The sequence below is a fragment of the Bubalus bubalis genome, chromosome 5 (genome assembly GCF_019923935.1).
Source record: "Bubalus bubalis isolate 160015118507 breed Murrah chromosome 5, NDDB_SH_1, whole genome shotgun sequence".
In the NCBI taxonomy this organism is placed as follows: Eukaryota; Metazoa; Chordata; class Mammalia; order Artiodactyla; family Bovidae; genus Bubalus; species Bubalus bubalis.
In genome coordinates this window covers 122,377,933-122,393,390 of record NC_059161.1, presented here as the reverse complement: position 1 = coordinate 122,393,390, position 15,458 = coordinate 122,377,933, and the positions used below count along the sequence as shown (strand labels likewise).

At 51.1% G+C, this 15,458-nt stretch overlaps 1 protein-coding gene across 2 annotated transcripts; it reads left to right on the top strand.

Moving 5' to 3' along the window:
• Nucleotides 1-62: 62 nt before the first annotated feature.
• Nucleotides 63-15,235, top strand: GANAB (glucosidase II alpha subunit). 2 transcript variants are annotated; one of them, XM_006043202.4, is made up of 25 exons: nt 63-213; nt 3,271-3,375; nt 3,522-3,630; nt 3,891-4,018; nt 6,572-6,751; nt 7,236-7,301; nt 8,129-8,198; nt 8,373-8,460; nt 8,547-8,643; nt 8,865-9,045; nt 9,600-9,753; nt 9,967-10,202; nt 10,285-10,411; nt 10,513-10,592; nt 10,809-10,952; nt 11,045-11,141; nt 11,423-11,524; nt 11,696-11,939; nt 12,773-12,837; nt 13,028-13,104; nt 13,212-13,286; nt 13,438-13,551; nt 13,676-13,788; nt 13,955-14,055; nt 14,146-15,235. In XM_006043202.4, the coding sequence occupies exons 1-25, from the start codon at nt 176-178 to the stop codon at nt 14,253-14,255; spliced, it is 2,901 nt and encodes a 966-aa protein (XP_006043264.1). In that variant the 5' UTR covers nt 63-175; the 3' UTR covers nt 14,256-15,235. The 2 variants fall into 2 exon arrangements, with proteins under 2 accessions (XP_006043264.1, XP_006043265.1); XM_006043203.4 differs by lacking the exon at nt 7,236-7,301.
• The last annotated feature ends 223 nt before the right edge of the window (nt 15,236-15,458 follow it).

The window sequence follows — 15,458 nt, the reverse complement described above, 5'->3', positions numbered from 1 at the left end:
CTGGCACCGCCCCCATGAACATTTAGCGTAACCCTCCTTCCGCCAATGGGACAAACGCCCGGCTTCTGTGCGGTCGGGCCAATCAGGAGGCCGGAAGGGGCGGGCGCTAAGATACGTGGCTCAACGCGCGCTGGGGGAGGGGAAGCTCCGGGTCAAGGAGCAAACCCGGCACAAGATGGCGGCGGTAGCGGCAGTGGAGGCGCGTAGGAGGCGGTGAGGAGCTCGGATCCCGGGGGCGCGCACGGGACGCCCCCAGGCCCCTAAATCCCGTATCTTTCCTTTCTGTATGTTATCCTGAGACTCCGCCATCCCCGGCCTCGTGAGGACTCTTTGTTTCTCTGGAGCTGGCCTCAGGTTTCCCCAGCCTCCTCGCATTAGATCCGCGCGGCGTTGGGGGCCCCTTATTTCTGGGGCTCCGGACCGGTGGCTTTAGAAGGCCGCAGCCGTGCGTTTTTCTTGGTCTGGGCCGCTCTCAGCCGCCGCCCTCCCTGGCGGATTGCGGCGGTTAACGCTGCCACCTCTTTCCTGCAATGCGCGGGGCCGTCGGGGCGGGGGACGAGATGCGGCCAGGCCTCCGGGAATGCAGCCTGCTGCCCTGCGGCCCCCAGCCGGGCTGGAAGCACCGTAGCCAGCAGTCTTGCTTTCCACTGCCCTTGCCCTTCTCTCGAGAGGCCCGGACCCTGCCCTGCCCTGGTCTTCACGTGGACACCATCCCTGGCTTGTTCGGTGTTCACGGTCGTTGGGCATGGCTGGGGCAGGATCTCGTAAGTTCACAGTCAACCTGGACGATGTTGCTCAAACACAACAATGATTTGGTCTGCGTTCTCTAGTTAATATTACGGAAAAAACGGCTTGAAGCAGTCAATCAGTGCCACAAAGTATTTACCAGGATCTAACGGATGTATTAGGGTGGGGAGAGGCGTGTACTGTTGGCAGCAGTGGAAAAGCATGGATCGTAAATCCTATTCTGGAAACCTGTGATCTGAAACAATAAACGGGTGCACCTTTCCCTGCGACTCATTCCTAACCTTGACTTGTGACCACTTCTTGCTCAGAGGCGTTCGAGGCCTTCCGGATTTCTTAGGGCCTTCCAACAGGTTACATCTGAAAAATCTTCAGAAATCCTATCCACATTGGCATCTCTCCAAACCCATTTTACAGATGTTGCAAATAAGACTCCAGAAAGTATTTAACTCATGTACTTCTGCTTACCTCTGCCTTGGGCCGGTATAGACATGGGGTCAGTGGCTCATAGTGTCTGCTGCAGTCACTGCTGCTTGTGGTGTAGGGGTGGGGGGCGCACATGCCTTGCTTTTGAGTTTTCTGGGAGCATTTCTTCTGCTTGTTTTGCTGCTCCTTGTTCCTGCTTGGCCTATTAAACCACAAAGCCTGGTGTTTCCCTCACCTTTCTGTCTGGCCTGGTATGCTTTGCCCTTTCTTTTGGAACTGGAGGGCTTACTCTGTTCCATAATCTCCTTCCTGGTGAATTTCTTTACCTTTAGCTTTACCGCTGATACCGAGGCTAGTGGTGGATACCGTGTGTTTAGTAGGCCCTACTCTCTGGCTAGCAGGGTTTGAGTGGTGAGAAGTCTGTTTTGTTTTTCCCTCTCCTATATGGAACACTTTCTCAAAGTGTGCTCCTAGATCAGTCACTGGGAAAAAATGCAGATTCCCTGGGACCTAGGAATTTTCATTTAACAGTCACTGCTCATAATTCTTAACAGACACTAAAGTTGGAGAAGGCCTGTTTAGGATGTACTCAGAATGGAGAATATATCCTTAACAAACTGACTTGCTTAAGTAAGCCTGTTAGTCCCTTGTCTGTCACTTGATGGCATGTTGGGGAAGTGGCAGGTTTGTAGTAACCTTAGGGTGACGGTCCTCAGTGAGGCAGGCCCTGCTGGTGGTTGGTGCACTGTGCTGTACATCGTGCGGTACCTGAGCCCCAGAGTCACACAGAGTTCAATCCCGCTGGCACCTCATACTGTCTGTTCAGTCTTGGATGAATTACTGAATCTTTTATGTCTCAATGTACCCATCTGAGATCAATTCCAATCCTACCTTCACCAAGAAAACAAAGGGAAAAGAGTTAGTGCATAAAAAAGTTGGTTCTGAACACTGGTTGCCCATTGGGACTGTTTTGTTATTGTTCAGTCCGTGTCGTGTCCAACTCTTTTGCGAGCCCATGGACTGTAGCCTGCCAGGCTCCTCTCTATGAGATTTCCCAGGCAAGAATGCAGGAGTGGGTCGCCATTTCCTTCTCCAGGGGATCTTCCCCACCCAAGGATTGAACCCACATATCCTTCATTGCAGGCAGATTCTTTACCACTGAGCTGCTCTGGAAACCTTAGAATTATTTAGGGGAGTTTAGAATCTGATGCCCAGGTCCCACTTCAGGTCAGTTAGATCAGAACTTTGGGGTGAGACCTGGGCATTGACACTACTGAAAACTACAGATAGAGTTAAAAACTATATAATGCAGTTAGCCAGGCTCCTAGATGTATATCAGGACTCTATACAAGTTGAAAGTCGCTCAGTTGTATCCGACTCTGTGACCCCATGGACTATACAGTCCATGGAATTCTCCAGGCCAGGATACTGGAGTTGGTAGCCTTTCCCTTCTCCAGGGGGTCTTACCAATCTACGGATTGAACCCAGGTCTCCCACATTGCAGGCGGATTCTTTACCAGCTGAACTACAAGGGAAGCTCAGTACAGGTTAGCTCTTGTTATTCTTTTCAAGCTCAAGTGGTGATAGTGGTGACTTATGTCAAAGATACAGGAGTGGAGGTCTGAGGAGCACGATGATTAGAGCGTTAGGGATGTTAGGACCCCAGGAAGTGTGGCCAGCAGGCTAGCTGAGGGTATATCTTTAACTTTTTCACTGTCACTCCCCCCAGCGTCTTGCCCATGGAAAGGCATGGCGTGACTTTGTTTCTCTGTTCTACACATAGGATACTACCACCTCCCCTGGGATTGGCTGTTACTGTGCCTTTCCTCCGAGAGGCTGATGTAACCTGAGTCAATACCTGGCCTCTGAAGGCCAGGGATCCTTTGTCCACTTCCTCTGCCTTTTGAAGTGAAGGTGTGAGTGAGCCAACTCCTCAGGCCTTACACTTAACCCTGGGTCCAGTGTGCCTTCTTTTGTTGTTTAGTAGGAGTCTTAGCTTGCTCTCCTTTTAGGGTTGTGGTGGGGAAAGGCCTTCACCTCTGAAGTGGGGCCCTTTCTGACCCTGCTCTGATTATTCCCTCGTCATCCTTTTCCTTCTAGGTCTTGGACCGCTTTGGTACTGGCCTGTTTAGGGGTCTGTCTGGGAATTACCTTCGCTGTGGATAGAAGCAACTTTAAGACCTGTGAAGAGAGTTCCTTTTGCAAGTATGATATTTCTGGGAGACTGGAATGGAAAGTAGGGTAATGTGGGAGGTGTCTGGCAGGTGAGGTAGCGTGGGTCACTGCAGCTGATAGAAGGACTTAGGGGCCTTGGGGAAGCCCACCCCCTTCTCAATTGTTTCACTTGACAGGAGGCAGCGAAGCATACGGCCAGGCCATTCCCCCTACCGAGCCTTACTGGACTCTCTGCAGCTTGGTCCTGATGCGCTCACAGTCCATCTGATCAACGAAGTCACCAAGGTCAGGGGAGAAAAGGAAGAGTCAGATGGGGGTGGAGAAATGGCCGGGGGGAATTGGGGAAGGGGAAACCTATGGCCCACATCCCATGCCATCTAACCATGGGACTTTTACTTTGTGAGGAATTCAGGTTTCAGATCCCTTAGGCAAAGGGCTAGAAGGAGGAGATCCAGGAGGAGATCCCCTCAGGAGAGAAGTGGGTTCAGAGGGCATTCCTTGTGTAGCTCCTTCCTTTCTCCACTCCCTGACCTCTGCCCCCACAGGTGGTGCTGGTGCTGGAGCTCCAAGGACTTCAGAAGAACATGACTCGCATCAGGATCGATGAACTCGAGCCCCGGAGGCCCCGATACCGTGTGCCGGATGTCCTGGTGGCCGATCCTGCAACAGCTGGGTAAATTTCCCCTGAGAAACAGCCATCTCCATGGCCCTTTCCTCCTTCCTAAGGAACCTTTATTTGGCAGCTGACTTTCTTTTCCACATTGGAATGATAAATGAATAGCACCTTGCTGCTCTCAACCTTCCTTCATCTCTTCCTTTGTTTCAGTTGTTTTCTCTGTTGATTGACTGACTGAGCCAGGTGGCCTGTGGGATCTTAGTTCCCCCACCAGGGATTGAATCTGCACCCTCAGCAGTGAAAGCAGAGTCTTAACCACTGGACCGCCAGGGAACTCCCTTGCTTGGTTTCTCTTTCACCTTTTATCTTTGTGCATTCAGCAGACAAATACAGCTTTCTCAGTATAAGAGGAAATCAGCAAGGCCATGGAACTTGCCTTCCAGGAATACAGTGTCTCTGTAATTGGTTCCTCCCTTCCCTTCCTGTCCCATCCCACTGTCTTGTCTGTTTCTTCTCTTTTCTTTTCTGTTGTCTTTTTTTCTTTCTTTCCTCCCTCCCTTCCTCCCTCCTTTCCTCCCTCCTCTCTTTCTCCCCAGATATTCAGGATAGGATTAATCAAGTACTTGGGCCACGACACACTGTCATTGTTCCATGCATGGCTCTCTGTTAAGTATTTAACGTAGAAAATAGCATGATAAACCCTTCACCCAACCCAAACACATACATCTTACTGCCCCGTACCCCTGACTCCTTCAGAGGTGATTGTTACTCGAAAGTTTATTACTCCCTTGGTTTTTTGTTCTCACAGTTAGGTTATGTGTATATGTATATAAACATACATATACATATACATACATACATATGTGCATGTGCCTAAGTGATAAATTCTGTGATTTTGTTTGTTTTTGAGCTTTTGTTTGTTTTGAGCTTTGTAGGGAAAGTATTTTAGTAAATGAGATCTTTTGGGATTTCTTTTTTTTCACTTACGTATTTAACTCTGTTGCATGTAGCTTTAGAAATTCATTTTTACTGCTGTATAATACTATGTTATATGAATATTTCCCAACTTAACTTCTCCATTTCTGTGTTGATGGGCATTTGGGTTCTTTCCAGTGTTTTACTCTTCACAGTGTTGGCGTGAACGTTCTTGTCCATGTCTCCTGTCTGCCTGTGCAGGAGTTTCTCTGTGATGTATAGCTAAAAGAAGAACTACAGAGTGTAGAACATGGAAATAATCAACTTTCCAAGATAAAGCCAAAGTGGCTGGCCAATTTACACTTCCACCAGCAATATATGAGACTTACTGAACTGCATCTTCTCCAACGCTTGGTACTATTGGACTTAACTTTTGTCAGTGAAGGGCTGTAGGATGATACCATGTGATGGTCTTGGCTTGCTTGTCTTTCCAGTTTATTAACGATACATTGAACATGTCCTCATCTTTCTATGTTTATCTGTCATTCTGGTTTACTTTTCTGTGAATTGGAAGTTTACGGCTCTGCTCATTTTCCTTTGATGTTGTCTTTGCTGATTTGTAGAAATTCGTTAGTCTTGATACCAGTTCTTTATTATGTACATGTTTTACAGCTGTATTTTCCTGGGTTGTAGCTTATCTTTTCACTTTTGTAAAATTATAGAATAATTTTAGATTTATAGGAAAGTTTCAAGAATATTATGAGACGACTTCTATACCTTGAATTCCTATTTTCCCCTGTTATTTAACATCATTGTTGTATATTTGTCATGCCTAATGAATAGATCATTATTGTTAACTAAAGTTCTTAAAAAAATTTCTTTTTAATTTTGTTTTCATTTTTTTTTAGTTGAAGTGTAGTTGATGTACAGTATTATGTAAGTTACAGGTGTATAATGTAGTGATTCACAGTTTTTAAAGGTGTTACTCCATTTATAGTCACTATAAAATATCGATTATATTCTCTGAGTTGTACAATATACCCTTGTAGCTTAAAGTCCATATTTTATTGTTTCCTTAGTTTTTAGTCTTTTTTTCTGCCTGACAGTCCCATTTAGGATTCTGTTTTACATTTAGTCGTCAAGTCTGCTTAGACTCCTCTAGATTGGGACAGTTTCTTAGACTTTTTTCTTGTTTTTGACTACCCTTAAGGTATCTATCAATAAACCAAAATTCTGAAGTTTATATTGTCAGGTATATTAGCCTGGTGTTCACAGTTTCTAAGTTGTGTTTAAATAATCTGAACCTCAGGGTCAGAAAAACGTTTCTTTATAGTTTCTTCCAAAGGTTTTACTTGAAAATTTTAAGTCATAATCTGTCTGGAGTTGTTGTATCTGAAATGAGATAGGATTGTGGTACCATTTGTTTCCTCTACAGAAAATGTGTTTTTCCTATTATTGTTAACATTTTTCCTCCTGACCTCACTGAACTGCCACAATGTCTATTACATTTCAAAGTTCTGAGTATGCCTGGGTCTGTTTCCAGGCTCTTTATTTGGTTCCTTTGGTCAAACTTGTCTGTCCCTGTACTGTTAACCACACTTCCTGTATAGCTCTTAGCACTTGCCCTTCTTCTAAGTGTCATGGCTACTCTTGGCACTCTGCATGTCCTTAGATCCTTTTTGATCTCTTTCCTAGGCTGTCTGTCTCTGGCCGGGATGACAACAGTGTGGAGCTCACCGTCGCCGAGGGACCCTATAAAATCATCTTGACGGCACGGCCATTCCGCCTTGACCTGCTGGAGGACCGCAGCCTTCTGCTCAGTGTCAATGCCCGAGGACTCTTAAATTTAGAGCACCAGAGGACCCCCAGGGTCTCGTGAGTACAGGGGTCAAGCACTGAAGGAGACCTAGTGTGAAAGAACCTAGAGGTGTTGAGGGGTCTGGCACTGGGGCCCTGGGAGGAGATGAGGTGGCAGTGCAGCCAGGTGGGGGCTGGGGCTGGGAGAAACTGACCAGCAGGGAGGGTAGGACGCAGACCTGGCTCGATGTTTTCTCCATGTCCTGTACAGACCAGGAGGCAGTCACATTGTCCATTGTCTGTACCCTGGGCACCTCCTCAGGGAGGCCTGCCTAGATCTGCCTTTCCCTCTTCCCCCTCTCACACCATCACATTTCCCAGATTTATTTTCTTTCTTTTTTTTGGTTTTTGTTTTGTTTTTTTTTTTTTGTTTTTTGTTTTTTATTTCTTCCCCTGCCCCATCTCTGGAAGTTTGTCGACTGAAACTCACTTTTATGTTTCTGTTTTTGTGTTGGTTTTGTGCCTCTTTTTCCCCTTCCCTACCCATCTCCTCCTGCCCCAGTTTCTCGGATAAAGTTAGTCTCACGCTCGGTAGCATTTGGGATAGGATCAAGAACGTTTTCTCTAGGTAAATCCATGACCACTGGTACTGTATCTATTCTTCTGCCCTTACCCGCCCCTCACTCTGGCCCCCAAGGAAGGTGCCCCGGACCTTTCCATGCCCTTCCCTTTATTCGCCCATTTACCCCAGCTATATGGTCTCTGGTTCCTGTCCTCCATTCCCCTAGCTGGGAGTCCCCTGGGAGAAGGAAGATGAAACGTTGAACGTCCTTGAGGAGTGTAGGGAGCTCCTTGCTTTGCCAGAGGGTGGAGAGATGCTGCCTGTTGCTGGGGTTCCTGGCTCTCAGCTGGCATGCACTGAGGCCCTGGGCAGAGCTGCTTGCCAGCTGCCTTTGAAAGCATTCTTTGGCAGAATCTGTTGTTTTAAGTCCCTGCATATAAGCCTGACCGTGTGTAGAGGCTTGACCATGGTTGTGACTCACTTGCCTTTGCAAAACTGTGTGTCAGCCCAAGAGGCTGAGGCCCAGCAAGGGAAGGTGGGGCCAGAGTCTCTTGGTAGAGGCAGCAGGGCCAGGACTGGCGTTCCAAACCCACGCCCTTGAACCTGCCTGCCTGTCTCTTCTGGAACACTGGCAGAGGCTGGTGGCTGGGCCTGTGTTTGGAAGGCACCTCCGGGTGGCATTTCCTTCTCATTTCCCTTTCTCATGTCTCTCCCCATCCTCTGCACACTTACCTGCTCACTGGGGGTCCCTCTCCAAGCTTTGACATTCAGTCCGTTCCTCCAATGCCTTCGTTCCTTTGGACCCTTGGCTCTCTATTCCCTCACCCCTCCTTCCACTAGCCCCTCGTCCCCGCCCCCTCTGGATTGGAGCAGACAGCTCTCCTACCTTCCAGGCAAGGATCAAAAGAACCAGCTGAGGGCGATGGGGCCCAGCCTGAGGAAACACCTGGGGATGACGACAAGGCAAGTCGGTGAGGGTGGGTAGTTGGAGCACGGGGCTGGCTGGGAGGTCAGAGGGGAAAGGCCCACAAGAAGTTTGAGCTTAGTCTTGCCATTAGGGATGGGATTTAGAAAACAGGCAAGGAAAGAGAGAGAACTGGTGTGTGATTGGGCAGTGGTCCACTTTCCTCCTTCCAGCCAGATGAGACCCAGGGGAAGCCAGAGCATGATGAGCCGGGAGCCTGGGAAGAGACATTCAAAACTCACTCTGACAGCAAGCCTTACGGTAGGGGCTGGGAGAGCTTTGGGCAGGGGCGCAGGGAGTCCTTGTCAGGCAGCAGCTCCGGAGCTTATCTTTTGCTTCTCTTCCAGGCCCCATGTCTGTGAGTTTGGACTTCTCTCTGCCAGGCATGGAGCATGTGTATGGGATCCCCGAGCACGCAGACAACCTCAGGCTGAAAGTCACTGAGTGAGTCCCACGGTGACATCAAGGTCGGGGGAGGGAACCGGTCAGAAGTCAGGGCTGTGGGGAATGTGCATACAGATTGGATACTCCAGATGAGCCTGGATCACTCCCCATGCCCAGGGTGCCTTTGGCGGTCAGATTTTCTGCTTGGAGAAAGGGCAGAGGGGCCAGTGTTCATCCTGTGTGTGCCGCGGTCAAGGGCTGGTCTGTCTGTCTGCCTGCAGGGGTGGGGAGCCGTATCGCCTCTACAATTTGGATGTGTTCCAGTATGAGCTGTACAACCGCATGGCCCTGTACGGGTCTGTGCCCGTGCTCCTGGCACACAGCTCCCTTCGGGACCTAGGCATCTTCTGGCTCAACGCTGCAGAGACCTGGGTTGACATATCCTCCAACACTGCCGGGAAGGTGAGAGCACAGGCGTGGGGAGGGATCAGTGGGCCTTGAGCCAGATGTACGTGCTGGGCCATTTGCTTTGAAGAGGCTGGTAGGGTGGCCTGTCTGGATACCTGTTGGGGATTGGGTGAGAGACGGGCCTTGGCCTCGTGAGCAGCCTGTGAGTTCCCCAGGCACTCCCTGAAGACACAACCCATGGGGAGGGTGTTTCCCTTCCTTCATTTATCATCAATACGTTTTTATTGAGTTTGCAATAAGAGCTAGACCCCTTTATCCATGTGGGGAATATACTGTATGTTGAGTTAGGAAAGGAAGAGGACAGAGGTTAAATAGATAACAGGTCTAGATGAGCTCAGTGGTGGTAAGCGCTGCGAAAGAAATACAGCGGTTGTGGGGGGAGGATGGGCAGGGCTGCTTGTGAGGGGGCTGAGAGAAGCCTCGCTGAGGAGGTGACGTTTAACCCCAGCCCGAAGTGGCTCAAGGAGCCCGCTGTGAGAGCACTCAGGAGAACACGGGCTTGGGAAGCAGGAGGGTGGGGTCAGACCTCTCTCTGGTCCTCCCTGCAGACCCTGTTTGGGAAGATGCTGGACTACCTGCAGGGCTCTGGGGAGACTCCACAGACGGATGTTCGCTGGATGTCTGAGAGCGGCATCATCGATGTCTTCTTGATGCTCGGGCCCTCTGTCTTCGATGTCTTCCGGCAGTACGCTAGTCTCACAGGTATGTGGCCCCCCTACTCCGTCGGCCTGCAGCCTGCTTTCCTGATCCTTGTCTCCCTGAGATGGGTGACTGTGCATTTTCAGCAGTCCTGTGCCTTGGCCTGTTCTCTGGCCCAGTTCCCATGTATCTCCCTGAATTTCCGGGCATCTCCATTGGCTCCAGGTTGAGCCTGACCCCGCTGTGACCCCGTCCCCCCCCACCCCGAACCTGCAGGGACCCAGGCATTGCCCCCGCTCTTCTCCCTCGGCTACCACCAGAGCCGCTGGAACTATCGGGATGAGGCTGACGTTCTGGAAGTGGATCAGGGCTTCGATGACCACAACCTGCCTTGCGATGTCATCTGGCTGGACATTGAGCATGCCGATGGCAAGCGGTATTTCACCTGGGACCCCAGCCGTTTCCCTCAGCCCCGCAACATGCTTGAGCATTTGGCCTCCAAGAGGCGGAAGGTAAGAGGGCTGCAGCCGTGGTTAGTTTTCTCAGGCACGATATCCCTGGAGAGCTCTGACCACCTGTGGTCCTTGCCCACAGCTGGTGGCCATTGTGGACCCCCACATCAAGGTGGACTCTGGCTACCGTGTACACGAAGAGTTGCAGAATCTGGGTCTGTATGTTAAAACCCGGGATGGCTCTGACTATGAAGGCTGGTGCTGGCCAGGTAGGTGGGTCCAGAAATGAGGGGGGACAATTGGGAGACCAGGGAGCTTGCGTGGAGGCCAGTTTGCCCTTCGTGGGTTTAAAGCCATCTTTGACTTTTAGGCGCAGCTGGTTACCCTGATTTCACCAATCCCAAGATGAGGGCCTGGTGGGCTAACATGTTTCACTTTGACAATTACGAGGTACGGCAGCCTGTCTTTCCCACACTACCTCTTGGAGTCAGTCTCTGCCTGCCAACCCTGCTGTGGTTGGTTGCTTGTAAGATATCAGGGCCCTTGATGATCCTGGGAGGACCCTGAGAGGTGCATCTGTCTGAACTCCCAGGAGCTCTCTGCTCTCACACTGTTTGTCTTCCTCCCCTCTGTCCTCTGTTCCCATTTTCTGCCTTGTGTTCTCAGGGCTCGGCTCCCAACCTCTATGTCTGGAATGACATGAACGAACCATCTGTGTTCAACGGTCCTGAGGTCACCATGCTCAAGGATGCCCAGCACTATGGGGGCTGGGAGCACCGAGATGTGCATAACATCTATGGCCTCTACGTGGTAAGGGACTGAGGCGAGACCGAGGCCCGAGAACTGGCGCTGACGGCAGCTGGTTTTGCCCCTTACCACCGCTCTTTCCTGTTCCCATGCAGCACATGGCGACCGCGGATGGCCTGGTGCTGCGCTCCGGGGGCATCGAACGCCCCTTTGTCCTGAGCAGGGCTTTCTTTGCTGGCTCCCAGCGCTTCGGTAAGATTTGGAGGAGAGATTTGGCAGAGGGACCTGGGTCTGGTTCTAGGGGAGGTCTGTCCATGCAGCCATCCTTTGAGTGGTATGCTTCCTTCCAGCTGTGCATTGAAAGGGAGGCAAGGCATGGGGTGGCCAGTCCCTATTTGAGTGCTCTGGCGAACTCTGCCACTTTCAGCAGGACCTTGGGGGCCCCAGAGCAGGTGTGACAGGTCAGAGAGGTCAGCTGTCTTAAGGCCGAGCCCTTAACTGTATGTAAACTCCCTCCCTCTTCTCTTCCTCAGGAGCCGTGTGGACAGGGGACAATGCTGCTGAATGGGACCACATGAAAATCTCGATTCCTATGTGTCTCAGCTTGGGGCTGGTGGGACTTTCCTTCTGTGGAGGTGAGAGGAGGAGGAATTTGGGACCTTGGTTTGGCGGGAGAGGGACAAGGTAGAGGGCACAGATGAACCCTAGGCTTGAGCAGAGAACCGATAGTCCAGGCCGGGGCCTCGGGGAGCTCCTTAGCCCTCCTTCACCCTCTTTCCAACTTGCTTTCTCCCTCCCCTCTCCAGCGGATGTGGGAGGCTTCTTCAAAAATCCAGAGCCAGAGCTGCTTGTGCGCTGGTACCAGATGGGTGCCTACCAGCCATTCTTCCGGGCTCATGCCCACCTGGACACTGGTCGGCGGGAACCGTGGCTGTTACCGTCTCAGTACCATGACATAATTCGAGATGCCCTGGGCCAGCGATACTCCTTACTTCCTTTCTGGTACACCCTCTTCTATCAGTCCCATCGCGAGGGGATCCCAGTCATGAGGTAAGGCATTCACTTGGGTCTGTGGAGAGTGGACTGAGGTGGCTCGGGTTCCATCTCTGGGCTCTTTTCTTCATTCGCCAGGGCCTTGTAAAGGAGGGAAATCTGATTGCAAGGGGAAGAGTGAGAGGAGACCAGTGGGGATGAATAGCAGTAAACGTCCCTGAGTGCTTATTGACATGCCAGGCATCATCCATCATGACCTGCAGAGCCTGAAACAAGTTAGACAAGTGTCCTACCCTTGTGAGGAAGACAGAGAGACGTGTAGACAAATATATAAATTTGAAAATTGCCAACACTGACAAGCTGTTTGTAAAAAGTAGAACACGGTAATGGAATTAAGTTCCACAAACAGGCCATGTAAAGATGAGGCCTGTCTGATGAGTAAGACAGCCACTTGTGGTCCAAGAATGTTCCAAGCAGGAGAGATTGCAAGTGCATACATATGAAATGGAAACCAGTTTGGTGTGTTCCAGCAGTAGGAAGAAAAAAAAACAGCGTGTGTCAGGGGTAACGAACCAGAGGGAGAGGTAGGTGAGGTGGAGTGGAAAATACGACCTGATCCTGGAGGGCCTTGTAGGCCAGGATAATAAAGTGGCCACTGGAAGGTCGCTCTGCAGAACATTTTCCAGAAGGAGCTGGGGAGGAGGCAGCAGGGAGGTGGGTTGGGAAACCAGATATCTGGTCCAAGGTTAGGTTGCATAGCTGAAGCCTTACTGGCTGCCAGATCCGGGTCTTAATGCCTGTGCTCTTCTTATTGCCAGTTCCTGGGGTAGCATCTTTGACTTCCACCAAAACTGCAGGTGTCTTCCTTTCTTGTCTTGCTTCCTTCCTAGGCCCCTGTGGGTGCATTATCCTAAGGATGTGACCACTTTCAGTATAGATGATCAGTTCCTGCTTGGTGAGAAACGAGGACAGTTAGTGGTGGGTTGGGGTAGGGCTGAGAAGAAGCAAGCACTGTGGGGGATATGTCTGTGGATGTGCAGGAAGGGAGGAGGGTCAGAGGCTGCTGGTGCAAAGGGGCAGGTTCTTTAGGGCTCCCTCTTTGGGAACCGATCCTCCAGTTCAGAGTGGATTCTGCTGTGTTTTAGGGGATGCATTGCTGGTTCACCCTGTATCAGACTCCGAGGCTCGTGGTGTGCAGGTCTATCTGCCTGGCCAAGGGGAGGTGAGTTAAGGAAGGGCATGGTAGGGAAAGAAGGTGGAGGTCAGAGAGAGTGAAGAGAGTGGGTCTTCTGTGCAGCGAGTGACCGAGGCTATCTTCTGCACCCACAGGTGTGGTATGACGTTCAGAGCTACCAGAAGTATCATGGTCCGCAGACCCTGTACCTGCCTGTAACTCTAAGCAGTGTGAGTATGCCTGGCCCAGCTGCCAGCTCCATGTGCCTCTAGGTTTCCAGAAGGGGAGAGAGTGTGTATGGTGGAGTCCAGTTCCTAAGGGGGCACAGACTTGCAAGAGGTACAGCACCACTGCTTCATCCTGGCACTGGTCTTGCCCTAGATCCCCGTGTTCCAGCGTGGAGGGACCATCGTGCCCCGGTGGATGCGAGTGCGGCGTTCTTCAGACTGCATGAAGGACGACCCCATCACTCTTTTCGTCGCACTCAGCCTCCAGGTGAGCGCGTGGGCAGGGAGCTGCCACCTCCATCTGTCCACCCTCCTAGGAGGCAGTCCCCCAGGGCAGGTGCCCCTCACTCCCTCTGGGGCTCAGGCTCTCACCTGTCCCACTTCCTGCTCAGGGTACGGCCCAAGGAGAGCTCTTTCTAGATGATGGGCACACGTTCAACTATCAGACTCGCCATGAGTTCTTGCTGCGTCGATTCTCATTCTCTGGCAACACCCTGGTCTCCAGGTAAGGAGGAAGAGCTTTCTTCCTTGGCAGCCTTTGCAGGAGGAGGAGGCTGGGCCCCGGGATGCACACAGCTCATCGTGCTCTCCTGTCTTGACCTTGCTCTGCTCTCCTCCTTTCTGCTCTGATAATTGTTTTCCTGCTGGGTGTCCATTTTTGCTTCCTCCAGCTCCGCAGACCCCAAAGGCCACTTTGAGACGCCAATCTGGATCGAGCGGGTGGTGATAATAGGGGCCGGAAAGCCAGCAACCGTGGTACTCCAAACAAAAGGTGAGTGATCTGGCCTCCGGGTTGGGGACCCCCCACCTACAGGAAAGTAATTGCTGTTGATCCTGGCACTCTTTCTTCCTCCTCCATCAGGATCTCCTGAAAGCCGCCTGTCCTTCCAGCATGACCCTGAGACCTCGGTGTTGATCCTGCGCAAGCCTGGCGTCAACGTGGCATCTGACTGGACTATTCATCTGCGATAACTGAAGGGATGTTGGGGTGGGGTGTGAGGGTCATGATAGTTACTCTTCCTTGTGCCCTGGAGTTTGACCTTCCCCAGGCTTCACCTTTTTGATCTCAAGATCCAGGTTCTGCCAGCATCTGGGCAGGATGAGAGGGCTATCCCTGGGCTCTGAATTTCTTTTGTGATCTCCCGACCTCTCCCACCCCATTGACTCTAAATCTCCCTTCATCTCCAAATATCCTGTTGCTCTAACTGGAGCACGTTCACCTGTGAAGACCTGGGGATCACAGGGCTCTTGCTGCCCTTCACTTTCTTTTGGGAGCCCTCAGTCTCCTCCACACCTTCTCCATTTGTTTCCCTTGCGTGTTGATGCCATTTCTTGGAAGAAGATGACGGCAGCTTTTGGCCTCCTCTTCTCCTTCCCCTTCCTTCCCCACCAAACTGCTCCTCCGTCCTTTTATTTCTTCCTCCTGGTTCTTTTCTTTTGTCAGCCCTCCCCTGATACACTGGGACCACCCCTTTCCCTGAGAAGGGATGAATGGATCAAAGGAGTGAGGTTGCTGGAAATCATTCTCTTCCCTGGCATTCCCAACCTTTCCTCTCCCTGCTTCTATCTAGAGCTACTGCAGTTCTGACAGGGGCGTTCTACCTCCCCTGTCCCCTTGGGGGAAAGAAGTTTACACTCCTCAAGATGGGGGTGGGCAAGACTTCTTTTGCCTCCTAAAATTTTGTCCCCTTGAGGGGCATTCAAGATGGAGAAATCAGTTGTGGTTTCATGGAATCACGGTCACCTGTATTTATTGCTGGGAGGAGGCTGAGGGTGGGGGACATGATCATGTGTGCCCAGGGCTGGCCCAAGGCCCTGGGTAGCGGGTGGGGGAGAACTCACTGGGGACAAGTTGGGGGGATATTTGTGGGAATTTTTTTTTTACTTCCTTTTGGCCCCCAGCTGTGACAGGTTTTGATAAAAGGAGAAACAATAAAGAGAGAAACCATTAATTACTGTTGGTGTCTGGATTCTAGTTCTGGCCTGAACCACAGACCCTTAAAAGCCCAAGGACCTGACATTTTCAGCTTATGCCTTGTTGGTTGAGCAGAATGACTGAGTGCAAGCCTTCATCAGCTTGCTTGATGGCCAGTATGTCACGAAGGAACCCAGCAAGATCGTCAGACTTTAGTGGGGCCTCGTTCATAGTGGTGACTAGAGCTAATGGGGTCCCTC

Excerpts from the sequence above, each read along its gene's own strand:
- GANAB (XM_006043202.4), top strand. The coding sequence starts at position 176 with ATGGCGGCGGTAGCGGCAGTGGAGGCGCGTAGGAGGCG. Across the intron at positions 3,631-3,890 it reads TGATCAACGAAGTCACCAAG|GTGGTGCTGGTGCTGGAGCT; the intron begins GTCAGGGGAGAA and ends CTGCCCCCACAG. Across the intron at positions 11,142-11,422 it reads TGCTGGCTCCCAGCGCTTCG|GAGCCGTGTGGACAGGGGAC; the intron begins GTAAGATTTGGA and ends TCTCTTCCTCAG.